Here is a 27398-nt window from a genome sequence, read left to right as displayed (position 1 = left end):
GGGTGTGTGTGTGTGTGTTCAGGGATTATGTTTAGCCGCATCATGAGTCCATTTACATCTGGACGGATAGGCCTACAGGTGAGCTAACCCTTTTGTAATGTGGCCGTTTAAACTAATAGTAGGCTCTAGGTCACCCTGAGCGTGGTCAGGTGTTTAGAATAATTACCATGAAAAAAGTCAGTAAAAATAAAGTCCTCCCTTAAATAATGCGTCAGCTGAGCGGTCGGCGTGGCGCGTTCATGTGTTTTGGGGGCGTGGCTTTGGAAAGAGCCCAGAAGGGAGAAGGTGGAGTGAATGGAAACAATGAGCTGTCTTTAAAACAGTCGTGAGAGGTCTACAGACACTCAATTTTCATACGTACTTACAGTTTAATTATGTATTGATATATAAATAAAGTTTAAACAAATTTGGAAAAAAGGTTTTTTAACCAAATCCTACCTACCCTACCTTTAACAAATATTTAAAATATTTAAGTGTTGGTTTGTGCGGAATGGGGATGTTTGACTAGGGATGAATCAGACAGACAACCGCGTGGTCATGTGACTGCATCTGAACCAATGACATCAGCTTCTGATACTTCTCTAAAATCATCAGGCTCCATCACGGAGCGTCACGCTTTTTGATGCTATAAAGACAAGAGGTCCACAATCGCATCGAATCGGTAAGTCTGCTGTTTGTTTTGTTCGACGCCTTAGCTCGGGAATGACAGGGAAGAGATGTGGCCGCGTGCTCCCCTCCCCTCTGAAACAAAAGATACTCGCTTGATTGTTTCCGGTTTTACGATGACGTTATTTTGCACACGGTCTGGTCGAGGTACTCGTGGTGTTGTGTGCAGAATCGCCGTCCAGAACGCGCTTACTTTCGAGCGTGGTGCGCATGTGGACTCTCGGTAAGCTGTGAATAGTGTTGATGTATGGTCAGTCCGTTACGCGTGTAAAAATAAATTTAGGACGGCAGAAATTCTGTGTGCACGTTGCAGGAAAGTACAAACCAGGCCGCGTGACGCCTGTCTTTCTTCCACATCAGTGTTGCATCTGTTACATTTGCAAGTATTGTTAAATAATAGATCTCAAAATATAAACGACTCTGCAATCCAGTAATTTAACCTCATGGTTATTGTCAGATTCATTGGCCTTGTTGTCGCAGTGTGTGTGTGTGTGTGTGTGTGTGTGTGTGTGTGTGTGTGTGTGTAAACAGGTGTCGTGATGCGCGGCGTGTTTAGATGATACAGAAAAGCCGGTGATGGAAATGCATTAGTGCAAAATTCACCTGATTCCGATGCGTGATCCTTTTTCTTAGAGGTCTTAACTTGCATGTGAACACTTTCCAGAAGCATATGGAGTCGTTTGCCATGGCGTACTTTATGAATAGTGTGTCTCACCATAATTATTATAATTTTTTTTTTACATTACAGTATTGCAGTCATAAATAGTCATATTTGATTTTTTTTTTGTAGCTAGTTTTAAATCTATATATGTATTCTCCCTTAAAGGAATAGTTCTCCCAAAAAGTGTCATCATTTACTCACCCCCAAGTTGTTCAAAAGCTGTATGAATTTCTCTCTTCTGCTGAACACAAAAGAAGATATTTTGAAGAATATGGGTAACCAACCAGTTGATGGACCATTGACTTCCATAGTAGGGAAAAAATACTGTGGAAGTCAATGGTCCATCAACTGTTTAATTCCAGATATTCTTCAAAATATCTTTGTGTTCAGTAGAAGAAAGAAATTCAAAGTTTGGAACAACTTGAGGGATGTTGTGATGACAGAATTTTCATTTTTGGGTGAACTATCCATTTAAAATGATTTTGGACTGTTCTACCTCAGAGGTCTTGATCTTATGTACAGTATCTATTAAAAATGATTGAGTGTCATTTATCAATAAAGTGTTTTGTTCTGAATTTGTTCCTAAGCTCATTATAATTAGGGATGCACCGATATGAACATTTTGGCCGATACCGATAACCGATAATTCTTAATATTTGAAAGCCGATAACCGATATATTGGCCGATAAATCTTAATACAAATTTTAATAAACTCTGAGAGCCTGATTACAAAAACAAAAGGCTCACCATTAAAAGCCATGTCCCAAACACTTCAACATAAATCAAACCTATACACTACAGTAGCCTATTTGAACCAGTGTGAGATTCCTTACCTTTTCAAATTAATTTTACACTCCTATGGCCAAATATTTTTTTTAACACTTTACAATAAGGTTTAATTTTGGTTAGTATAAGTTAACCAACAATGAATGAACAATACTTCAACAGGATTTATTAATTTTAGTTCATGTTAATCTCAACATATTCAGACCCAAAGTTGTGTCTTTTAACATTAGGTATGAACTGTGAATGGACTGTTACAAAACACAAACATTTTATTACTAAAAGAAACAAAGGTTATTGCTCTCTGTTTGTTCATGATAGTTAATGCATTAATAAAATGAGACCTTATTTGTAAAATGTTACCAAAAATTATATTGTCTAAAAAATAAAAATAATATACCTAAATAATGCAAACAAGTAATTGAACAGCATTACTTAGGCTGCATAATAAAGAATCAGAATGCAAGTGCATGAAATAACCTCCGCACAGACGATAAAGAAATGGTTTTAATCAAACCATATTGTTGATGGAAATGATACGAGAACAATAAAAGTGCTAATTATAAAAAATAATGCTTCTGTGTTTTTGAAAAAAAAAAAAAGTTTAATATTACAGTAAACATCTGTAATATTAGTCTAGTCTATTAGGAATAATGTTGCTGTTTGAGAGCGCGCTGAAGCTGGAGAGAATGAACGAACAACCATAAACTGAAGCGCTTAGAAGTTTAATTAACAACTAAACGCATCATATATGAGTACAATCAGATATTTATACAAAATAAATATAATATTACAACTTATATTAGCACAAAATCACGCATAGGTGAAGGGTTATAACTCCTGTGGATGCTCTTCCCCTGTTTGAGAGCGTGCTGAAACTTAAGATGATCACCGGTACAGTGAAGCACTGCGGGTTATTGACTTAACGAAACACATCCTATATGACTTTAATCAGATGTTTATACTACAAAAACGTAATATTACGACTTACATATGCTTAAAATGACGCGAATGCACAAGCGAACTTGACTGTGCTGGTCAGAATGCGTTGTTGACGCTTCCCACAACAGCGCGCTGAAAAACAATTAAACCCAGAGAATTCACTACGTTTTATAACAGAAATATTCTCATTGCAGTGTTATGTATAGGACAGTCCCAGTAGTTATTAATGCTGTGCATTTCTGTTTGAAATGCGCGCGCCGGTACAATGAAGTGCTTTACTGCATCGTTAATTAACTCAACCAAACGCATCCTATATGGGATTATATACACAAAATAATAAATATAATATTACAACTTACAATGGCACAAAAGGCTGTGAATGCACAAGCAAACTTGACTGTGCTCGTCATGAAGGTGTAACTCCGTGGGCGCGCGCTGAAGCTAAAGACCGGTACAAGGAAGTGCTTTACTGCATCGTTTATTTACTCAACCAAACGCATCCTATATGATATTACATACACAGAATAATAATAAATATAATATTACAACTTACAATGGCACAAAAGGCTGTGAATGCACAAGCGAACTTGACTGTGCTCGTCATGAAGGTGTAACTCCGTGGGCGCGCTCTTCCCTCAACAAACGCGCTGAAACACACCGCTCTTTTACAGCCTATTCTATTCTCATTATCATTTTATATAGATTATAGAAGACTTGCGCTGCACATGTTGCACATAACTGTATTTTCCTTTTCGAAGTGATTCCAAACATATTTAGAGCAATTCAAACCCATCATGGTGGACAGCGCGTCCGTCTCAGCTGAAGGAAATAATACATTATCTATCGGCTTGACTATATCGGTCAAATTTTCTTATTGGACCGATAACGATAACATCAAAAATAATCATTTATCGGCCGATAACGATATGTTGCCGATATATCGTGCATCCCTAATTATAATGTTAATGAATTTGGGGTATTTCAAATAAGATGCCTGCCCAAGCCTAGTAATTTGCATAAAATACGCCCAACTATATCCATTATAAGGTTCTTCTGCGCAACCTTTCTTTTACAGCCCTCCTTCATTTGACGAAATATGTATAAATATAAGTAAAAATATCATTTTAACATGCCCAAAGTGTGGGTTTTGCATATGTGTGATGATATCATACATTTTGGGACAAAAGTTATTGACTTGTTTGTTTGTGCAAGGTTGGTGAGTGAGAATCATTATTTCGGCAATCTGATGAATTAGTTTTGAATGAATTGCAGTTCAAATGAATTATTTTTCATTGTTAACTACTTGTTTTTGGTCTTTCCATTCTCACATATTTTCCATTTTCACATATTGTAAGTAAAATGGGGGAGTTAAGAAAATAGATTTGTTTTTGCTTTCATTCTCTGTAAACCTGACATTCTGGTGTTACAGCACTGTGACCATAACCAGAATATTTTTCTCTGTTTTAGGATGCCAGTATGATTGACTGGTGGCCACGCCTCTTTCCAGTGATGTCACTGACACTGCTGTGGGTGTGTTCGATGGTGGCAGGTTTAGACTGCACATCTATGCCCATTGAGACTGATGGTCGAGTAGCAGAACAGGCACAGCAGCGCCACCTACATGCTCTGTTTGACAAGTATGGCCAGAACGGGAGTATCTCCTTAGAAGGCCTGTTCAACCTGCTAAAGGGGGTGGGGCTAGACCGCATCCGGAAAGTGATGGTGCATCACCATGGAAACGAACATAATCATACACACTCGCATGCTCACGAGCACGCTCATGTGGACAAACTCACCACACACACACATCCTGTCACCAGCAAGAAGGGGGGTATTGATCATAATGTGGAGAAGAGTGACCCCATCCCAAAAGTGCAGCCTGATCCTGCCACTGGGAAGAAAAGCCAGTCGGATGCTCACCACAATCTCTACATGAAGATGAATCAGGAACTGACCACACCTTTGACTACGCCGTCCTACGTCACAAAATCACGGCGGACCAATCGTAGCGCAGACTATGATTTAACGCAGGACCACGACTCCTATAACCACGCCCAGCCCAATGTAACACAGTCTAACCACACCCACCAGCTTGAGGACACATCCACCCATGTGCACGATGACCATGATGAGCATGGACACAGCCATACCAGTCTAGAGGTACACAGTTACTTGGTTATTTTTTATTATATATTTTAATCTAATTTATGTATTTTAAATTGTATTTATATAATTTTATTTTGATCTATTTTTTTTATTTAAAGAGGTAATGAACTGCGTTGTTTTATTGTTTTATGATGTTTCCTGGGGTACACTTATAATGTTAGAATGCTTTTTACATTAAAAATTGTCATAATTTGTAAATAAAAGGCATTTTTCCTACCCTGATTTTAGCCTGTTGTAAGGGGCGTGTCTGCTGGGAGACTTCAGTGTAAACTCCCACTGCTATAATTGGCTAACGTCTTTCCATTTGAAATAGTTAAGTATTACTCTCTCTTTTAGCGCATTTTTACTATTACAGCTCTCATGGTTAACTAATCGTGAAAAGTGTTGCATTACATTTAGAACCATGGCATTATATTTAGATTTATGGCATTATATTAAGATTGTAGCATGAAAGGTTGCAGAGATAAACATTGTAGCCGATCACAGACATGTTGAGCGCACGAAAGCAGTGATCTCGTCATTGCAACTCAGTTTCTGTACACTAATGGTGCGTTCACACCAGACGCGAATGAAGTGTTTAGTTCGAGTGATTTACATGTTAAGTCAATGCAAAGACGTGAATAGACATTCTGCGGCGCGATTCGCTGCGTTAACCAATCAGGAGCTTGCTCTAGTAGTGACAACAATGAGGACAAAATCATATGTGGATACCCGGGGCTGTACGATACATCTTCGTGCTTAATAGAAACAGGAATAAAAAAGGATCTTGCTTGGAAGAAAGTGAGTGAGGAGGTCGGACAATCGGGCAAGTTGTAAAAAAAATGCTCTTTACTCAATTTGAGCTATATGGAGACCCTTTTTGCCATTGAGATGACTTGGAAAAAGTGAATTCACCCTATTGAGACTACAAGCTAGTTAACGCAGGCAAATTGAGCTTATTCGCCGTATTTTAAAACAATCCATGTCAGCCATTTCGTAACGAGACGAGCCGGCTGGCAGAAGCCCCTCCCATGACGTGAATTTGCATCTTGTGTAGCAAATTTCACGCCCAAACTAAAAATGTGTCCAACTACGCGCGGATTGCGCGATTTATTTGCGCAAGTCGTGTCTGGTGTGTGAACGCACCGTAACGAATGCTTTCATCGTCACTGGCGATGATAAACTCTCGCTGTTTGATTGAAGCTTCAGCGTGCGCTGCTCAAACGATTGCAAAGGGCGTTTAGTCACTGGTCTGATTTACTGACACACAGACAAAGAACATCTGACTGTACATGAATCATCACATTTCAGATCAGGCATTAGAATTAACACAGTTAATTATATGTTGTATTACTCTCGAGCCCATTCACTGCACAATATTTTTATTGCTTGGTGGCTCGATCTGGTTTAACACTAGGCCTATGTTACTTAGGCTACCTATTCTATTGCATGTCATGCGCGAATCGGTGGGCGGGGCTAAACAGCCAGCGATGAAGTAGGCGTTGATCATCTTCTGCAGAGGCGGTGCTTGCCTCCCTTTGACGTCATAGATCCCCACTTTGAAAAACCTGTCGTTTTCTGGGCCTGGTGTCAATAAAAGCTTTTAGTGGACTAACAAGGACGTTTTCAGTTCTGAAACTTACAGGATATTCTTGTAGTATGTCAAAAGCTCAAGGAAAATTGTATTTCTCAGTGCATGAGTTCATTTAACCTTTTTTATATATTTTTTTTTATTTTTACATTTGTTACACTATTTTTTACTAAACTTTTCCATGGACTCCCTAGTGCTCCTTTTGGGGCTAGTATGTCAATCCCTGACATATCCCAATCACATAAGTACTTCCTTTTCTCTTTCAGTGTCAAAATGCCTCCACAATCCTGCAGTCTCATGGCATGACAAAGGAAATGGGTCTCTCTGTGAAGGACTTCAGTTACCTGTGCCCTGCCCTTCTCATGCAGATTGATTCCAGGTCTTGCATCCTACACAAAGATGACCATTCAGGTGAGCTTTTGTGCTTGTAATTTACATAGTTGTATTTTTGAGGCACAGTTGTCACAGAATCTGTATAACAATTAGCCTTTTTCCCCCCCAGATCATTCCCATCATCACAACCACCACCACCATCATCATCACCATCATCATCTGCATAATCACACCGATGACAGAAGCCCAAGGAATGCTTCAATTTACATTGGTAAGTATTGTTACTTATGGTTTTTAGATATAACAAGGCTAAGTTGCAGATTGCTGTGGAGGTCCTTTTGGTTTAAAGCAGTGGTTCTCAAACTTTTTATACCAAGTACCACCTCAGAAAATATTTGGCTCTCCAAGTACCACCATAATGACCAACATTAAAATACAGTAGCGTAGTAGGCCTAACTATTCAGACTAACTATTCTGCACAGTTAAAAAATGAGGCAGTTTATTCCTAATAGGAATAATTATTGTTGTCAGCCACTTTAACATTGTAAATACACAGATTGGAGATAGTCGGTTCGGCCCCATTCTGCAGTGGATTATCAGTGTATCCCAGTTATCTCCGATGAACGTTTGTAAAACTATCCGGTGTAAAACGATCACTGCAGAGGCAGGTGTTGGTGGTGATAAAGGTAGCTGTTCACAAAATGAATCCACCTCTTCTTGATATAATCGATTTTGTTTTTATAAGTTTTACAACTAGGTAATATGCATTTACGTGATGAAGGCATAACTAGCTTGCTAACTGTAGGCTGTAGTAACTAACGGTAGTGACAGTAACTCGCGATTGAACGGGCGACCTGATACGAATGTGCTCTAATGTTAGTTGTTATAGTGTTAGGGGAGGGGCCAGGCTCAGTGGCTCCAGTGCGTCATCGAGCCACCGTTTGAGTACAACACAGTTCATAGTCTTTGTAACTTGTTTCAGCAATACATTTCTAACATTTATAATGTGTTTAGGAACAAATTTTAGAATTGTCTTTACAGCTACTTTAACCCTCTGGTGCTCTTCGTTTAGGTTGCATTGGTTGTCTTCCCGGTCATAAGTGACCGGACACCTAAAAATTAAACTTCCTCCACCCCAGTAAAACCAATGCAATTCATTTTTCTTCAATAATATATTTTTTTAATTTTGTATTTTGAGATGATTTGAAGGTTTTTTTTTTATTTTTTATATATTTCTGCAATAATTATGGTCTATTTTTGCCATTGAAAATTATAACAAATTTTGTTTGTAATTTTTTTTTTTTAACTTTTTTTTTATTGCAGTATTTCAGGTTAAAATAGAGACTAGGCCTTCAAAATATTTTTTTTTGCAGGCAGATTAGCGCCCTCTTTTGGAATTATTTAAGAAATCATGCAACCATGGGTGTAATCACTAGAGGTCTCTATGGAGAGCCTTGATAATTCCCTAGTTCTGTTTTGAACACATTTAATGAATTTTTTCTTTTTTTGATGGATTTGAATGTATATTTAAAAAATCTCAGACTATTTATTATAAAGTTTTAGATTTTGTTTGTTTGCAAGAAATATAGATTTTTTTTCTGTGAATTTGTGTTTTTGCAGAATTCTTATTCATTTCCTATGGTGGTCATTTTTGACCGAAGAGCACAAGTGGGAAAAAAATGTTTACGACCACTTAGCATGTTCGAATCATGCCCTCAATTTTTTTTGTGTGTTTACATACCTAATGCTAGAAAAGTCTCCAAGTTTCATATCATTCTGATGCTGTGATTTTTAAAATTTCAAAACAGAAAATTTTCCGGTCAGAAATGACCGAAGAGCACCAGAGGGTTAATTTAGTGACCACTAGTACCACTAGAGGGAGCCTGAGTACCACTAGGGGTACGTGTACCACACTTTGAGAACCACTGGTTTAAAGGGTTAATTCGCCCAAACATTTTTAATTCTGTCATCATTTACTCACCCCCATGTTGTTCAAAACCTGTAAGACCTTCGTTCATCTTCAGAACACAAATTAAGATGTTTTTGATGAAATCCGAGAGCTCTCGGACCCCTGACACAGACTAGATGAAATTGTTGAATAAAGTCGTTATTTTTATGTTTTGGCGTCACTTCACAGTATTAAGGTTGAACCACTGGAGTCACATGGGTGATTTTAATGATGTTTTTACTTAGGGCTGGGCGATATATATTGCCATCACCTGCTTTCAGATGGAGCGGCATTTACTACACAGAGCCGTAGTTCACTGACAAGCTGAGCCATATCGCATTAATTATCACGGACGTATCGCCTGCGATAATCGAGTACAACCGGCTTTACTGACGAGATGTGCCTAACAATATCATGCGATATATCGCCCAGCCCTATTTTTACTACATATCTAGGCCTTGAAAGTGTTAATTATATTGATGTCTATGGAGGGGTCAGAGAGCCATCAGATTTTATCAAGAATATCTTCATTTGTGTTCCGAAGATGAACAAAGGTCTTATGGGTTTGGAACGACATGAGGGTGAGTAATTAATGACAGGATTTTCATTTTTGGGTGAACTAACCCTTTAATTATAGTACATGAGCTTGGGGATGAAAAATTATCCAAAAATGATAAGCTGATCATTTTCATTTCAAGGTTGATAACCTATAAATGGCCCGTAACAATTCTATTTACTACTTGTCTAATTAGATAAAAAAATCAAACACTAAAAAATCTAATTAATCAGTATTAAATACTACAAATGAATTCGAGCATCACAACATTATAAATCATTATAAGATTAGCTAAAGACTGCTTTTAACAGTGTTATTAAATTAATAGTGTTCATAAAGATGAACTTTAAGTGAGATTTAGATGGCGGCAGAGGTAATTTAAATGTAAAATCAGAGGAAATGTTTATGCACAATTAAATATCCCATATCTATTGATACCGCAAAAACAAAATGTTGTCCTAACATGAAAATAATGGGTCTTTGGGGTTTGTTTGGATCATTTCTAATCTAAGTGTGTATGTTTGTGTTACAGCATGGGTAGGAGGGTTTCTCTCCATTACCTTGATCAGTTTACTGGCGTTAGTCGGTGTGATTTTGATTCCGCTCATGAACAGAGTTTGCTTCAACTTCCTGCTGAGCTTCCTGGTGGCCCTTGCTGTGGGCACTCTCAGCGGAGACGCTTTCCTTCACCTCATACCACATGTAAGACACTAACATTTGAATTTAGTAAATTTTGTCTGTGGTTTTACTTAATACTGTTATGATATAATCATTGTCACCTGTGCTTACATACAATTGCACATACACTACCATTCAGAAGTTTGGGGTCTGATGCTCACTGCACTATAAGCATGTATTTAATCAAAATAAAGTAATAATAGTAATATTGTGAAATATTATTACTATTTAAAATAGCAGTTTTCTATGTTAATATATTTTAAATGCAATTTATTCCTGTGATTGTATTTTCAGCATCATTACTCCAGTGTTCAGTGTCACATGATCCTTCAGAAATCATTGAAATATGCTTATTTGGTGCTCATTTAACATTTCTTATTATTAGTGATGCTGAAGACTGTTGTGCTGCTTAATATTTGTGTGGAAAACCATGACACTTAATTTTTATTTTAAAGAATTTAGATAAATATAAAGAGCAGGATTTATTTGAAATTGAAATCTTTGTAACATTTAAAATGTCTTTTTTTATTGTCTTTTTTAATCATCTTAATGTATACTTCCTGAAAAGTATTAATTTCTTTTTAAAAAATCTTACGGACCCCACACTTTTGAATGGTAGTGTATACACATTTTTTAAATGTTTTGCAAGATTTCTCATTGACTTCTGATTGGCGTCTGTCAGTCTCTGGGTCATCACCAGCATGGCCACTCGGAGCACCATCACCACGGTGAAGAGGAGGAAGAGGATTCCCTTCGGCCTGTGTGGACAGGGCTCACGGCTCTGAGTGGAGTCTACATCATGTTCCTCATCGAACACTTCCTGACCCTCGGCAAAATGTACAAAGACAAAAAACAGAAGGTCAGCAAAATGTACAAACACACAAAACACAAGGTTAAGATCTCATATTTCATTTTCCAGTCTTTTAGCCATTTTGTAAATCCTAGTATTAATTCCCTGAACATTGTAACATAACAACATGGATGTTGCATGGAGGTGTTATTTGAGTTTCTGTAGTTTAAAGTATTATCTCTGTTTGTAGGTGCAGAAGAAGGTTGATCTCACCACAGAAGTTTTGGAATCTGAGAAACTGCCGTCATTACAAGACAATGACGTCAAACCACTTGATGGTAACTATATGCATCTTTTTTGATGCTTGTTAATGTTTATGAGGTCAAAATGAAACTCTTACATGATATTTCTATAACATCAGCTGTTGAAACGAATGGTGGAAGCGCATGTGGGCATGCTGTGGCAGAGGAAGAAGAGGTGATGTTGGGGGCGGAGCTCTACTCCGACTTGGACTGTGAGAACAAATGTCACTCCCACTTCCATGACACTGTTGGCCAGTCAGATGAGCAGCATCATCATCACCATGACTACCACCACATACTACATCACCACCACTCCCAGAACCACCACCCGCACACACACACGCACAGACACACACACTCCTACTCGCTACAGCATTTCCAGCAGGCCGGAGTGGCCACGCTCGCCTGGATGGTCATCATGGGAGACGGACTTCACAACTTCAGTGATGGACTTGCCATAGGTAAATTGAACACACGTCTGGTTCACTATCTTTGTGGGGACTCTCCATAGATGTAATGGTTTTTATACTGTACAAACTATATTCTATCCCCCTACGCTAACCCTACCATAGAAAACTTTCTGCATTTTTACATTTTCAAAAAAAACGTATTCTGTATGATTTATACGTTTCTCAATTGAGGTCCCCACGGTGACACTAGTCCCCATGAGTCTGTGTGCATTCAGGTTGAAGTCCCCACCGGGAACACTGAACACACACACACACACGTCTGTTTTACTATCTTTGTGGAGATTCTCCATAGACGTAATGGTTTTTGAACTGTACAAACTGTATATTTTATCTCCTTACACTAACCCTACCCAACACACACACACTACCCCTAAACTTACCCATCACTGAAAACTTTCTGCATTTTTACTTAAAAAAAAATAAAAAAAAAAAAAAATTGGATCATTTATATAAGCTTGTTTCCTCATGTGGACCTCAATTTAGTTCCCCACAGTGAGTCAGTGTGCATTCAGATAGAAAAACATGAACACACACACACACAAAACCTTGGACTTGCAATAAGTGTACCAAAGTTTATGCATACTACAGTCTCTAATATACAGGCTTGGGATAATTTTTTTTTTGCCATTTTTAATTTTTTTTAAGCCATCCGTTTTTGCATAGATTTAGCAAATCACCTAGCAAACAGGCTTTCATAATCTACTTGTGCGGTTATTGGTATAATTTTTTTATTTACTCTATTGTAGATATATTTTCATTTGTTCTCTAAGGGTTTGGCAATTGAATATACATATTTTTTTCTTTTTTGTTTTATAAATTTAAATGTATGTTACTGCATATAGCAAAATGAGTGTACTTTTAAAAATATGCAAAAGTCTTTTAGCATGACTTTGTGCTTTAGGAACAGCATTTACAGACTTGCAGCCATTTACAGCCATTTTGTATTTCAGGTGCGGCATTCACCGAAGGTTTGTCCAGCGGTCTTAGTACCTCAGTCGCTGTGTTCTGCCACGAGCTTCCTCATGAGCTGGGTAAGACATTGTTTCTGTCATCATGGTGGCAGTTTTTTGACATTAGAAATGTATCAGAATATGGAAGGAACCAGACGACAGTTTTTTGTCTATTGCAACAGTTCTTTTCTGTTCTCACTCACCTGCTTTATCTTCCTCTCTTATGCAGGAGATTTTGCGGTCTTGCTGAAGGCGGGTATGTCAGTACGACAGGCCATCCTATACAATCTGCTGTCGGCTCTAATGGGATATCTGGGCATGATCACAGGCATTCTGATCGGACATTATGCAGAGAATGTTGCCATGTGGATCTTTGCTCTCACAGCTGGGTTATTCATGTATGTCGCTCTCGTGGACATGGTGAGTAACACAAAGAGAGATATGGTGTAATTGAGGAGGGCAGATTCAAAAGGTTGTCTACTAGAAATACTACATTCTCAGCAGGGTTATCATTAACTTAAAAATCGTATGTTGATGCTTTGTGATTTTAGATTTTAAACATGTTTAATATTTAACATTGATTTAACTTGCTGATAGACGCTGATGTCAATACAGAAGTAATTGTTTAAATAGTGGGTTGAGATATGGGATTGTCTCACAGTGAAGAAGGCCTGAAAGTCGAAACGTTTGTGCACTTTTCCACTTGTGTAAAATAAAACGACAGAAAAAGCTGCAAATCATAAAGGAGTAATTGAAATGAAGATGAAATAACAAATATACATTTAAACCACCATTTTCAAATTAAAAACAAGACTTTTTATGCATTTTAGCTTTTCATTTACTTGACATCAGCGTTTTGGGGGTCTGAAAACTGGTTTCAATGTGCTAGTTTTTGAAAACGATACCGCCATCGCCTTTGTATAAGTTACAAGAATGCGAATTTGTGAAAACAGTGACATCATGTGCATGCTTATTACATGTTCAGTCTATAGGTGCAAAGTGTTTCTTTAAAAAGTGACATTGCCAACTACTGGCCTGGCATGAATTCATCGTTTTTAGTCGTTTTTGATCTCTAAAGTTGTTCTTTTCTCCTTTTTTTTGGTGTGTTTTGTAGGTACCTGAGATGTTACACAATGATGCAAGTGAAGCAGGCTTCAGTCACTATGGCTTCTTCCTCCTGCAGAATGCTGGGATACTCCTGGGCTTTGGCATCATGCTTGTCATTGCCGTTTTTGAGCACAAGATACAACTTGACATTGGCTTCTGACCTAATGGAATAATCTAAAGATGTCACTCCACAAAAACATCTGCTAACGTTGCAGATGAGATCTAATTTAGTCTGTGAAAAAGTGGCAGCAGCTTAATATGCACGAATAATTGTCGTCTTATATTTGTTGCTTGTGGGAGAAAAAATTATACGTGTTGACTGTTAAAATGCAATATAAAAGAGAAACTTGACCCACATTGAGAATGTGGAATTTTTTATTTGTTTATTGTTACACAGTGTTACAGTACATTAGCTGTTGAAGCAAGTTACATTGTTCATTTTGCACATGCTGTCCCTCCAACATTCCAGTAAAGTATTGAGTGTGACATGATGCCTTTGTCTGATTTCTGTCTAAACTTTATTTGAATTTGAATGTACTGTGTACATTTGAGCAACATCTAGCGATGAGGTTGCGAATGCAACCGCCCAGCGCTCACCCCTCCCTCTCAAAGCACATAGAGAAGCGACGGTGGCCGACACAGGACAAAGATGTCGTTGTCTGAGACAGTAGGGAGTAGCTAGTGTTCTGTAGAGTGGTTTGTCTGTTTAGGGCTTCTGTTGAAACATTGTGGCACAATGTTGACTTCACTGTAAGGGGTTAGGATGTAGATAGAAATGGCTCATTCTAAGATAATAAAAAATATAACGGGTGTTTATACATCTTTATTAGGGGTGTGACAACGCTTATCTCACGAGATGAGACACGAGATTGGGTTCACGGGTACAAGACAAGATTTTTTACATGCTATTTTTAAGAAGTCCTCAATGATGAAATGCATGACTAGAACATTTTTGCAGGTGCATTTGAAATGGTTTAACTAATGATCTTGTAATTAATGTAATTTCAGTTCTACTTTCTGTGTATGAATTATCATATGCAGTAAAAGTCAACAAGCACTGTACAGGTTTTGCCAAAAACTCAACTTACTGGCTTCTCTCCTGTATGACTGTCTCTTCAGACCTTAGAACTGCACATGAGCTTCTTTTGACCTCCTAACTGAACTCCTACCCACAAATTGATCAGATATTAAAGGGTTAGTTCACCCAAAAATGAAAATTCTGTCATTAATGACTTACCCTCATGTCGTTCGACACCTGTAAGACCTCTGTTCATCTTCAGAACAGAAATTAAGATATTTTAGTTGAAATCCGAGGGCTCAGAAAGGCCTCCATTGCCACAATGCACTGTGCACTCTCAAGACCCATAAAAGGTACTAAAGACGTCGTTACAAAGTCATCTCACTACAGTGGTTCTACAATAACTTTGTGAAGCGACAATAATAGTTTGTGCGCAAAAAAAACCTAAATAACGACTTACATAATGATGACCAATTTCAAAACAGCATCATGAAGCTTCGAACCGTTATGAATCAGCGAGTCGAATCATGATTCGGATCGCGTGTCAAACCGCCAAACTGATGAAATCACATGACTTTGGCGATTCAAACCGCTGAATCGACTCACTGATTCATAACGTTTTGAAGCTTCATGATGCAATGTTTTGAACGCACATTTTAAAATATAATTCTGCTGCGCGACGAATCCTCCGCCACGGTCCAGTCCACTAACATGTAACACACACTCATAACACGCTCAATGTCTTCTTGTCACATGATCAGTGGCAGTGCTGCGCACAAGGTAAACTCGAATAACTCGTGTTGGATGAGCTGATGGAATCGAAGCGACTGTTATCCACCTGAAGTAAATCGTTTTTATTTCTATAAAAAGCAAAACTACAGTGGAGGCGTAATGTAAACGTAGCATTGGCATATTCTATTCACCCTCACACTTCCTCATGACCAGGTCAAGACAATATGACACGAGACAGCTTTTCACCTTGATGAGAAATCTTGTCACAGTTTAGTCTCGCGAGATCTCGTCACACCCCTAATCTTCATAGATCCTCATAAATATTACACACTGCACCTTTAATGTGTGTATCAGTAGACTTTATAGTAGAGTATAGAAGCTGTTGATATTGGGCTGAAAAATGGGTATTCTTTTTGAGATTATATTGCTATTAAATGATTAGTTGTTTTTGAAGAGCGTTAGCTGACAGCAAAGGTAATATAAATGTAAAAAATAAGGGAAATAAGCATACGCAATTACATATCGACTGATATATTGACCAATACTGATACATTTAAAAGAAAAAAATAAAACTGTTTTGTGTTGCCATAAAATGTTTGGGGTCAGTAAGATTAAGAAATTGATAGTTTAAATTACGAAAGATGCAGTACATCAAAAGTGACAGTAAAGGCATTCATAATGTTACAAAAGATTTTGGTAACACTTTACAATAAGGTTGTATTAGTTAATGCACAAGTTAACAGGAACAAACCATGAACAACACCTCTGTTCAGCATTAGTTCATCTTTGTTAACGTTAGTTAATAAAAATACAGCTGTTGATGGTTTGTTCATGCTAGTTCACAGTGCATTAACTAATATTAACACAATTTTAATAATGCATTAGTAAATGTAGGAAATGAACATTAACAAAGACAAATATATGCTTTATGCTTTAAGTGCAGTTCATTATTAGTTCATGTTAACTAATGTAGTTAACTAATGAACCTTATTGTGAAGTGTTACCAAGATTTCCATTTCAAATAAATGCTGAATCCTGAAAAGAAAAACGCATTGTGGTTTACACAAAAAATATAAAGCAGCACAAATGTTTCTGGAGCACCATATCAGCATATTATAATGATTTCTGAACGATCATGTGACACTGAAAACTGGAGTAATGATGCTGAGGGTAAGAGACTTGCCAACCCCAAACTTTTGAAATGGCTTGAAATGTGTTTTTTTTTAGTTCATATACATTTTATGGCTCTCAATTTATCCTGATCAATTTTTTTTTATTTTGTATTAAAGTAAAACAATAAAAACATTAACTTTTTAATGTTCAACACTGTTAGCGGTTAGTCTGGATAATGAGCTGCAGTGCAAGAAATCTAGCTAACTGCCATGTGACACTTTCGCCGCGATATGAATTTATTTACACCCAGTGACAAGATAAAACTGAATTGTGAGAGGTAATATGTTTGAAAAGCTGCCCTTATTTAATTCAATAGTAGCCTATACATAGAAGGCTGTTCACTGTAGTGCATCAAACCCTGATTGAAATTTCACTGTGTACTGAATGCTTAATTCAAAGTTGAGATATTCCATGGCAGTGTTGTGTGAATACTTGCTTTATTTACAAAATCTTTGAATGAACCCTGTGGAAAATGAAAGTAAAATACCCATGAAAAGAACAGACTACAGTCCCTCTCTATTCAATTAGTTCATTCCTCCCTCTCCGCGCTTTCTTGTGGTTTTCTGGTTCTGCATCTGAAAGTGATTTGATTGGCCGGTGGCATGATGCCCAGACCAGCACGGCTGTAATCTAGCATTGCCTCCTGGTGGTTGTCCAGCAACTGCATTTCACACATGAGCAGAGTGACACACAAAAACTGCTTCAGCTCATTCATTGCAAAAAAGCGTCCCGGACACTGTGTGGCTCCCGAGCCGAAAGGCATACGATAGTACCGAACCTTCTGGCCGCATTTATAAAAATCAGTTTTCTCCTTCCCGTCCTCCACGAAACGGTCAAATTGGAAGCGCTACAAGAAACCACAAAAGACATCTCAATAAATGGGTTTTTAGAATAAAGAGGCATGTTTAAAATGAGTGTCTGCTAGTTGGATCTAGAGCAGTGGTTCTCAACCTTTTTGACTCCTAATAACATTCATTGGCCAAAACTATATTCAAAGGCCGTGTGACTAGTGTTTTGAGATTTACTGGATAAAGATGATACGTTTTTTTAAAGGGGCCCTATTGTCCCTCTTTTCACAAGATGCAAGTCTCAGGTGTCCCCTGAATGTGTCTGAAGTTTTAGCTCAAAATACCACACAGATAATTTATTATACCTTACTGTAAATGCTAATTTTTGAGTGTAAGGAAAGGCCGTTTTCATGCATACATCTTTAAATGCAAATGAGCTGCTACTCCCCACCCCACTTTCCAGAAGAGGGTGGAGCCTGTACAGCTCATGCCTCGGATACTCTGCCAAAAAGTTGTCTTTCACGTCTTATTGCACTTAAAGGAACACGCCGACTTTTTGGGACTTTAGCTTATTCACCGTATCCAGAGTTAGATAAGTCCATACATACCATTCTCATCTCCGTGCATGCCATTTGTTTTATAACATAACATTTTAAATCATCTTGGTTGAGATTGAGAATCACTAATCTAGAGAGCTGTAGGTACAGTATGCATTACCTGAGGCTGGTCATATATTTCCGGGTCAAGGTGTGTGCTTTGTGGGTAAAGAGCAATGAAGTCATCTTTCCGCAGGCTGATTGAATTCTGGGCATCCAGACGCAAACAGAAATCTTCCTGAACAACACGGATGTTCATCGATACAGAGGAGAGACGTAAACTCTCATTTAGTGAACTCTCTGCACAGAGAAAAAGACAGTCTGAGTCACTGAAAGCTGGTATAGTAAAGCCACAATTATAGCAGATAGCACTATTCATTTCTTTATCTACACAGGAGTTATTAATTGAAGTGACAACCACTGAATTCTCTCCTAAAAACAATGACAGTTAACAAAAAAAATTGAAAATTAAATGATCATATACAGTGCATCCGGAAAGTATCCACAGCGCTTCACTTTTTACACATTTTGTTATGTTGCAGCCTTTTTCCAAAATGGATTAAATTCATTATTTTTTTCCTCAATTCTACAAACAATACCCCATAATGACAACGTGAAAAAAAGTTTGTTTGAAATCTTTGCAAATGTATTAAAAATAAAAAAACAAATCAGAATCAAATGTACACAAGTATTCACAGCCTTTGCTAAAAGTACTCTTTTGTAGCACCAGTGGCACCAATTACAGCCTCAAGTCTTTTTGAGTATGATGCTACCAGCTTGGCACACCTATTTTTAGGCAGTTTCTCGCATTCGTCTTTGCAGGACCTCTCAAGCTCCATCGGGTTGGATGGGGAGCATCAGTGTACAGCCATTTTCAGATCTCTCCAAAGATGTTCAATCGGGTTCAAGACTGGGCTCTGGCTGGGCCACTCAAGGACATTCGCAGAGTTGTCCCATAGCCACTCCTCTGTTATCTTGGCTGTGTGCTTAGGGTCGTTATCCTGTTTGAAGATGAACCTTCACCCAAGTCTGAGGTCCAGAGCACTCTGGAGCAGGTATTCATCAAGGATGTCTCTGTACATTGCTGCATTCATTTTTCCCTCGGTCCAGTTCCTGTCACTGAAAAATATCCCCACAGCATGATGCTGCCACCACCATGCTTCACTGTAGGCATGGTATTGGCCAGGTGATGAGCAGTGCCTGGTTTCCTCCAGACATGACGCTTGCCATTCAGGCCAAAGAGTTCAATCTTGGTTTCATCAAACCAGAGAATTTAGTTTCTCGTGGTCTGAGAGTCCTTCAGGTGCCTTTTGGCAAACTCCAGGCGGGCTGTCATGTTCCTTTTACTGAGGAGTGGCTTCCGTCTGGCCACTCTACAATACAGGCCTGATTGGTGGAGTACTGCATAGATGGTTGTTCTTCTGGAAGGTTCTCCTCTCTCCACAGAGAAATGCTGGAGCTCTGTCAGCGTGACCAGCGGGTTCTTGGTAACCTCTATAACTAAGGCCCTTCTCCCCCAATCGCTCAGTTTGGCCGGGCGGAAGAGTCCTGGTGGAGGTCATTGGGACCTTCAAAGCTGCAGAATATTTCAAAGCTGCAGAAATATTTCTGTACCCTTCCCCAGATCTGTGCCTCGATACAACCCAGTCTCGGAGGTCTACAGACAATTCCTTGGACATCATGGCTTGGTTTGTGCTCTGACATGCACTGTTAACTGTGGGACCTTATATAGACAGGTGTGTGGCTTTCCAAATCATGTCCAATCAACTGAATTTACCACAGGTGGACTCCAATCAAGTTGTAGAAACATCTCAAGGATGATCAGTGGAAACATGATGCACCTGAGCTCAATTTTGAGTGTCATGGCAAAGGCGGTGAATAAGTACATGTGAAGGAGTACGAGTAGGAGTAGGAGGTGAAGGAGTACATGTGATTTTTTCTGTTTTTTATTTTTAATAAATTTGCAAAGATTTCAAACAAACTTCTTTCATGTTGTCATTATGTGATATTGTTTGTAGAATTGAGGAAAAAAATAACCAATTTAATCCATTTTGGAATAGGGCTGTAACAACAAAATGTGGAAAAAGTGAGGCACTGTGAATACTTTCCGGATGCACTGTATACAAAATACCCAAATGCTCATTCATGTGTGATGGGTTACAGTGTAAAAATGTGTTTGTTACCCAGGTAAACCATCTGTTCTAGCTGTTGTCGTGTAATTGTGATGTCCTCTTTGAAGATCAACTGTATGTTCTTCTCTCCAACCACATTCACAATCTCTGCTCGTACTGCTGCAAGGGCTTCTGGGCAGGAGATGAGGTGGTAAAGACACCAGAATGCTGCTGGGATGGTGTTTCCCACTGATGCCCACAGCATGGCAAAATGATGTGCTACGGAAAGAGAAAGTAAGAAGCTATGAGTGTGTGTGTGTGTGGGCATGTTTTTGTGAAATATCAGGACACAAATGTGTATAAAGACATGGGTATGACATAGGTATTACAAAAAGAGGGTGAAATATGAGGACGTTCCCCATGTCCTCACTTTTCAAAATGCTTATAAATCACACAGAACAAGGTTTTTTTTCACAGAAAGTAAACTTTGCAGTTTCCTGTGATGGGTAGGTTTAGGGGCAGGGCCAGTGTAAGAGGATAGAAAATACGGTTTGTACGGTATAAAAACCATTACGCCTATGGAATGTCCCAACATTTCACAAAAACCCCCCTGTGTGTGTGTGTGTGTGTGTGTGTGTGTGTGTATGTGTAAACCACCAGACCAACACAGCAGAGTCATGATGAGCTTTCACCGTGTGCTAGCTCTTTATTTGTACAGTGACAGTCACATCCTGCATTCAGCATTCCAGCATATTGAAAAGAAGCTGAGGTCAAAAAGCCCCTTTAAAGGGATAGCTCACCCAAAAATGAAAATTCTTTCATTAATTACTCACCCTCATGTCGTTCCAAACCCGTAAGACCTTCGTTCATCTTCGGAACACAAATGAAGATATTCTCAATAAAACCAGAGAGCTCTCTGACCTCTCCATAGACAGGTATTTAATTAATACTTTGAAGGTGCAGAAAGGTAGTAAAGACATCAATAAAATAGTCCATGTGACTCCAGTGGTTCAACCTTAATTTTATGAAGCGAATACTTTTTATGCTCAAAAACAAACAAAATAACTACTTTATTCAACAATTTTGTTCTAGCCTGTGCCAACCCCTACGCAGTTTACGTTGTAAAAACAGTGCAGCTCCCCGGTCGTCATCACATTCACACGCATGCGTCGTGGTGCTCACATGAACAGCATCGGCTGCCGTAGAACTCGAAACCGCTGCACTGTCTACATCGGAAACTATGTAGGAGACTGACACAGGCTAGAACAAAATTGTTGAATAAAGTCGTTATTTTTGTGCAGAAAAAGTATTCTCGTCGCTTCATAAAATTAAGGTTGAACCACTGGAGTCACATGGACTATTTTAAGGTTTTTAATACCTTTCTGGGCCTTGAAAGTGTTAATTTAATAGTTGTCGGAGGGGTCAGAGAGCTCTCAGATTTCATCTAAAATATCTTTATTTGTGTTACGGGTTTGGAACGACATGAGGGTGAGTAATTAATGACAGAATTTTCATTTTTGTGTGAACTAACCCTTAAAAGGGTTGTCCTCATTTACTCACCCTCAAGTTTTTCCAAACCTGTATGTATTTCTTTCTTCTGCTGAACACAAAAGAAGATATTTTGAAGAATATGGGTAACCAAACAGTTAATGGGCCACATTGACTTTTATAGTAAAGAAATAATACTAAGAACTATGAACTGTTTCACGAGTTCATACGTACAATCAGATATAAAGGATGCTTATTTTACGTGCTGTCAGGGGGAGGTCTCTGAGCTCGGAATTTGGCCTGAACCCAGAGTACTCCCCCACTTGATGGGATAGGAACCAGTCAAGAGTGAGGCGATGGGGTGGTGGAGGGATGCTGTGAAGCTGTCTGTTATACTGTATATATATATATATATATATATATATTTATACACACCAGCCTTCTTTTGTGCAGACTGGTTGGATTACCTGAATGCTCTCCTCCCAAACTTTGTTAAATAAACTTAATTTGGTTATCGACATTCTTTAAAATATTTTCTTTTGTGAACAATTTAAGGGCGAGTAAATGATGACAGAACTCTCCCTTTAAGACAAGTCAGTCCAGTCAGCAATCATCTTGGCAAAACCCCAGGGCAGGAATCTTTCGATGTACGAAATAGGCATGCAAGTACAAGTTCTTTCTACTTGAATGGGGAAACACCTAAATCTCCAATGAAATCTAACAATAACGTCAACATTTTTCTATAATGTCAAATTATGCTATAACCCTCACCTAACTGCATGCACAAATAACATTATCACAACACTGATAGTTCTAGTGATAGGCACTTTTGAAACACTGCTTCATGCAGCTTCAAAACCTTTCAAAATCTTTTGAAATCAGTGGTTTGTAGTGTGTGTCATTACTTCCCACTGTTTCAAACCATGGTTTTGAAACATTTGCAACTGTAACAGTGTTAAAACTTAAACAACTAAAATATTTTTTTTTTAAATAATTTTTTAATATTTTAATTAATTGAAATAAAGCTGAAATAAAATATTAATTTTAGATCAAAAAAAAAAACTTGGCTTGGCCTTGGCTACTAACTGAAATAACTAACATACTAACATTACTAAAATTGAAATAAAAATAGATTAAAGCCAAGCCAAGTATAAAATATAAAACAAAAACCCACTTGCAAAAAATAAGCCCAAAATAAAATAAAACGGGATCATTGATTCATTTTGCAAAGTAAATTTAAAAAAATGTAACGGCTTCGAAGCTTCAAAAAGTTCAGTTTCTGCCATCACTAGTCTTCTAAAATAAGACAATTCATTCACAACAAATTATGGGATGAATAATAATCCACCAGAGACAACACTTTATTAAAATCAAAACATCCTGAATGATAGCTATATTGTTTTTTATCGACCAATATTATTATAGTCATGTATTATTTTCAGTCTACAGTGTGAAACCTTCCTGAATCATTTAATCTGATTAGACCTTTAGCATCTCGCTCAACAAAATGACCAAAGAGTTTAAATATTTTTCTTATATAAAACTTGACTATCTCATTCTTGCGTAATGATCAAGGAACTTTGCTGCAGTACCATGGGTGCAGCAGGCACAATTATATTTTTGAGCGAGATACTAACGGTCTGATCAGAATCAATGATCTATGCTAAGCTATGCTAAAAGTGCTACCGCCAGACCCGGAGATCAGCTTAATGGATTCAAAAACGGTAAAACTCAACTGTTTAACTCTAGGGGAGTTGGAAAATGAGCCTATTTTCAAAAATAGTGGCGTGTTTTTTTAAGGATTGCATTTATGCTGCCTCTCAATTTTCTTTGTTCTGCTGTACACAAAGGAAGGTATTTGGAAGAATGTTTGAAACCAAGCAGATCTCGCCACCCACTGACTACCATAGTAGGAAAAGAAAATACTTGGGTTACAAACATTATTCCAAATATCTTACTTTGTGTGCAGCAGAACAAAGACCTTTATACAGGTTTGGAACAACTTGAGGGTGAGTAAATGACAGAATTTTCTTTTTTGGGTGAACTATCCCTTTATGTCTGTGTATCCCTTTTGTGAGGATTGTTTTCCATTTATTTAGTATTTAAATAATCTCTTTTGGTGTATGAAAACTTCAGTGTTAAAACCAAGGACCAGGGTTCTGCATGTCATCATAGGAATATTAATGTAGGTGAGACATTTATCATCAACATTCCACAGTCATATTTGTGCCCCTCAAGAAGGATCTCAGACTTTCTCAGTGTGTATTGTACGTTTGCGTGTGTGTGCATGTAATAATTACCTGCTTTATCTCTGTCCTGAAGTGTATCATACTGCTGGAACAGGGCCATTCGGTTCTGTATGAACTCGCTTGGAGCCTTCCATTCTGCCATTTTATGAGGGTAGAAAAATCTTATCAGCTTCTCTCGGATTTCTTTGGTTTTTCCCAGCAAGCCAATGGGCACACAGGCCATTAGTAAAGGGAAAATAGCATCAAACTTCTCAAAGTCCTCTCGCAGCTGATCCAGAAGCAGATGTGACGAATGTCCGTATAGCGTGATAAACGTGGTCTGAAACATTACGCATTTACAGAACTCATATAGTTCCACCTCTTTCCAATCGCCGTCAGGCCCAGACTCTTCACTGGAGAGAAAACGATGTTGCAGGACCTGCTGCAGATTTCCCATCATGCTGAACGTGAGCGGGTCGAGGGCAGGCCCCTGCAGCAGAGTGTAGCTCCTCTGGAGGCGGTCACTCATTCCAGGGAAGTGGCCACTCCATACCGCTGGGTAACTGAACGCCCTGGATGCTGCGCTGTCTGAAAACTTATGGAAATCCAACTGTTTCCCGTGTTTGATCACAGACGGGTACAGGAGAGGGTTCATTATGAACGTTATGTATCTCCCTAAAGAAACATGCAAACATGAATGGGTAGATGTCATGGTATCAGATCAGTGTGACATGCTTTACTGTTTGTATAATTTTAGTGTTTGCTAACATCCCCATTACTATTGCTCTTAAACATACTCAGAACTAACATGAAATATTCCACTAAAATGTAACTTGCTATTGGTACTACAGACTTACAATTCTTAATAAAATACAATATTAAATTAAACTTCAAAGAGAGCATATATTTGTACTGTGCCATAAAAATTACACTTGAGTGGTCTCTCTGGACTTGGATCAATAACTACCTAGAAACTACCCAGAACAAAGTACAAAATAAAAAGATTTTTTTAAATCACCTCAAATTAATTGAGAAACTACTAGACCACTGAAAAGGAACAACAAAAACTATTAATAAAAAATAAAAAAAACTAAACAGGTGATGAATTGCAGCATCTAAAATATACACTTTCCCTTTTACGTTTATAAGAACTTTATCTTTTCCAGATATCCAAATCCTATTTCTGACATCTTTCATGACCATATCTTTTTTATTAACATAACTATGCGAGCATGCATTGCGCAATAACAGTGTGTCTGAGAGGAAGAGCAAAAGGGAAACTTTGTGTGACTAAAAGTTAGCTAAATATGACAACATCTTAATTTTATTAATGTCAGAGGACGTCCTCATTTTAAAAAACAACAACAACCTCGTTTTTATAATGTTAAGTAATTGTGTATGCCAAGTATACCTGCAATAAGTACCGTAAAAACATCTCCATGTTCCTGCTGTAGTTGTGTAAGAAACTGTTGAGAGTTTTTTCTGAATTCTAGAGCTTTTCCCAGGAATGGAATCCAGCCTTTAATCAGCGGGGGCTCGCCGTCCTTCCTGTAACATGCACACCCAATGTAGTTGTGTTCCTTTGACAATGACTGAGAGACTGCCTTTGTACTGTACATCAACATAAAATAAACACACAAACTCAAACAAACTCTTCTAAATCTGTGTGGTAAAGTGGTGACATAACTGTGCTGAACAAAAAAGTCCTTTGTTGCTTTTCAGTTTGTTTTTCTGCTAGCATTCTTTTAAATGACAAAGCCAGTACGGATTAACTGAGAATACGGTTTAATGGCCTCTGCGATTTACTGCTGATGTATCCCATGGCCTACTTTTCAAGGCTAACTAGAAAAGGATGGGGTGGCCCTTTGGGAATTAATTCTCCAAACTTCCTTCTAAGGTTGCTACTGACTAACTGAACAATTGCAGCACATGATAGAGCAATTCTCTGCAGAGTTCAGGTTCAAAGGGTGACTCAAAGTCCTGGCACAAAAACATACATGCGGAAAAACAAAAATAAGTTGTTAAACTGCCATGAGATTTACCAATACACAAGGAATATAAAATAATAGAACTACTGAAGAAGACCCGTGAAGTCCTGACATGCAGTGGAATAGCCTTGTTGTAGAAACATATAGATTACCTGGCGAACAAAATAAGGTAAACCAGGTAACACCTTTTGACTCCATTCCTGAACTACACACAAATTAGGTACAGGTTTAGATTTTCCAATGAACATAACACACGTGTTGTAATACATTTAGTGTGTATGATGTGGTAATTCAATGTTTTAACATGCAATAAAGTTGTTTTAACCCCTTAGGGTTTGGTTTACAAAATAGCAATATGCGATTCGAGAATAAATCGTTCTTTTGAGTCTAATCTTTTCAATGAATCGTTTAAACCAGTTCACAAAACAACAGGTGGGTTTTTTCATGTTTTTATGCATGTCATTTTTGTATATACACTTACAGGTATATTGACAAGCCAGTGCCATATCGGTATGTCAGTAACAACGCGATGACATAATGGAATCACTGAATTGGGTCGAATTGTTCGAAACAACCGATTCTGGACCATGAGTACTACCATCACTGAAAGGTTCAATTTCAAACTGAGGTGATCTACGAGTAAACAAGATACCAGTCCTGCTGTGAATTATTCATATGGTCTTAACAACAGACATTTCCATGCCAAATTTGCTTAAAATGTATTTTAAATGATGAATGACGGTTTTAACGTTCAGTTTCATCTGCTTGCAGGGATTTGCGGATTTATTAAATAATAATCACTTTGATCAAAAGACATGCCTAATGATAAATACACACTCCAAATAGTCAACATAATAACAAACACTAAGACCCATTTAAACAAAGTATTAATCCGTATAACAAATTAATAAAAAAACAAAACATGTTACATTCTCAACCAGTAGCAAAATACAGGCAGGAAACTCACCGTCTCCGTCCACAGAACGCGCACAACAGCAGCACGGAGATAAAGCCCAGAAAGACCGTCAATAAACACTCCAACATTATCAAAGAGACTGAGTGGAAAAACATAGAAGAGTGGTTCGGTTTACAACGCACTTCACGCGATAATAATACGTCCAGGTTTTGCGACGGTCACTTTAAAAGTGAAAGCGCTTATCATCATCATCGCACAAATGAAACATCTGAGTCCAATGAGAGATATGACATGTAATGAGGAGACAACACGCGTCGCGAACAAGGCGAGTGTTCAAGCTTTTCAGAAAGTCACGCCCAGTGGAGGTCGCTCAAATGAAAATTAAGCAACAGCCTGCATGTTTGCATTTGTAACGGACGTGTTACACATTACACACAC

General features: G+C 38.1%; 2 protein-coding genes across 4 annotated transcripts; one reads left to right on the top strand and one right to left on the bottom strand.

Moving 5' to 3' along the window:
* On the top strand, positions 1-14408 carry slc39a6 (solute carrier family 39 member 6). Of its 3 annotated transcripts, none has more exons than XM_079818893.1 (11): positions 1-78; positions 4520-5212; positions 7055-7199; positions 7291-7392; positions 10158-10327; positions 10986-11162; positions 11344-11431; positions 11515-11856; positions 12816-12896; positions 13045-13235; positions 13930-14408. In XM_079818893.1, exons 1-11 carry the CDS (start codon positions 28-30, stop codon positions 14080-14082), a joined length of 2193 nt encoding a protein of 730 aa, XP_079675019.1. In that variant the 5' UTR covers positions 1-27; the 3' UTR covers positions 14083-14408. The 3 variants fall into 3 exon arrangements, with proteins under 3 accessions (XP_079675019.1, XP_079675021.1, XP_079675020.1); XM_079818895.1 differs by lacking the exon at positions 1-78 and adding an exon at positions 548-661; XM_079818894.1 differs by lacking the exon at positions 1-78 and adding an exon at positions 788-889.
* On the bottom strand, positions 14282-27398 carry cyp7b1 (cytochrome P450, family 7, subfamily B, polypeptide 1). The gene is made up of 6 exons (XM_079818909.1): positions 27012-27398; positions 25468-25604; positions 24129-24731; positions 20413-20619; positions 18351-18529; positions 14282-17692 (listed from the first exon to the last, which is right to left on the bottom strand). Exons 1-6 carry the CDS (start codon positions 27113-27115, stop codon positions 17375-17377), a joined length of 1548 nt encoding a protein of 515 aa, XP_079675035.1. The 5' UTR covers positions 27116-27398; the 3' UTR covers positions 14282-17374.

The sequence above is a fragment of the Gobio gobio genome (genome assembly GCF_949357685.1).
Source record: "Gobio gobio genome assembly, chromosome: 6".
Lineage (NCBI taxonomy): Eukaryota > Metazoa > Chordata > Actinopteri > Cypriniformes > Gobionidae > Gobio > Gobio gobio.
The sequence above is the reverse complement of the archived record's forward strand: the minus strand, read 5'-3'. Positions and strand labels throughout refer to the sequence as shown.

Excerpts from the sequence above, each read along its gene's own strand:
- cyp7b1 (XM_079818909.1), bottom strand. The coding sequence starts at position 27,115 with ATGTTTTTCCACTCAGTCTCTTTGATAATGTTGGAGTGTTTATTGACG. Across the intron at positions 24,732-25,467 it reads TTTTACGGTACTTATTGCAG|GGAGATACATAACGTTCATA; the intron begins GTATACTTGGCA and ends ATGTTTCTTTAG. Across the intron at positions 20,620-24,128 it reads TCAGGACAGAGATAAAGCAG|CACATCATTTTGCCATGCTG; the intron begins GTAATTATTACA and ends CTCTTTCCGTAG.
- slc39a6 (XM_079818893.1), top strand. The coding sequence starts at position 28 with ATGTTTAGCCGCATCATGAGTCCATTTACATCTGGACGGATAGGCCTA. Across the intron at positions 11,163-11,343 it reads ACAAAGACAAAAAACAGAAG|GTGCAGAAGAAGGTTGATCT; the intron begins GTCAGCAAAATG and ends CTCTGTTTGTAG. Across the intron at positions 11,432-11,514 it reads TGACGTCAAACCACTTGATG|CTGTTGAAACGAATGGTGGA; the intron begins GTAACTATATGC and ends CTATAACATCAG.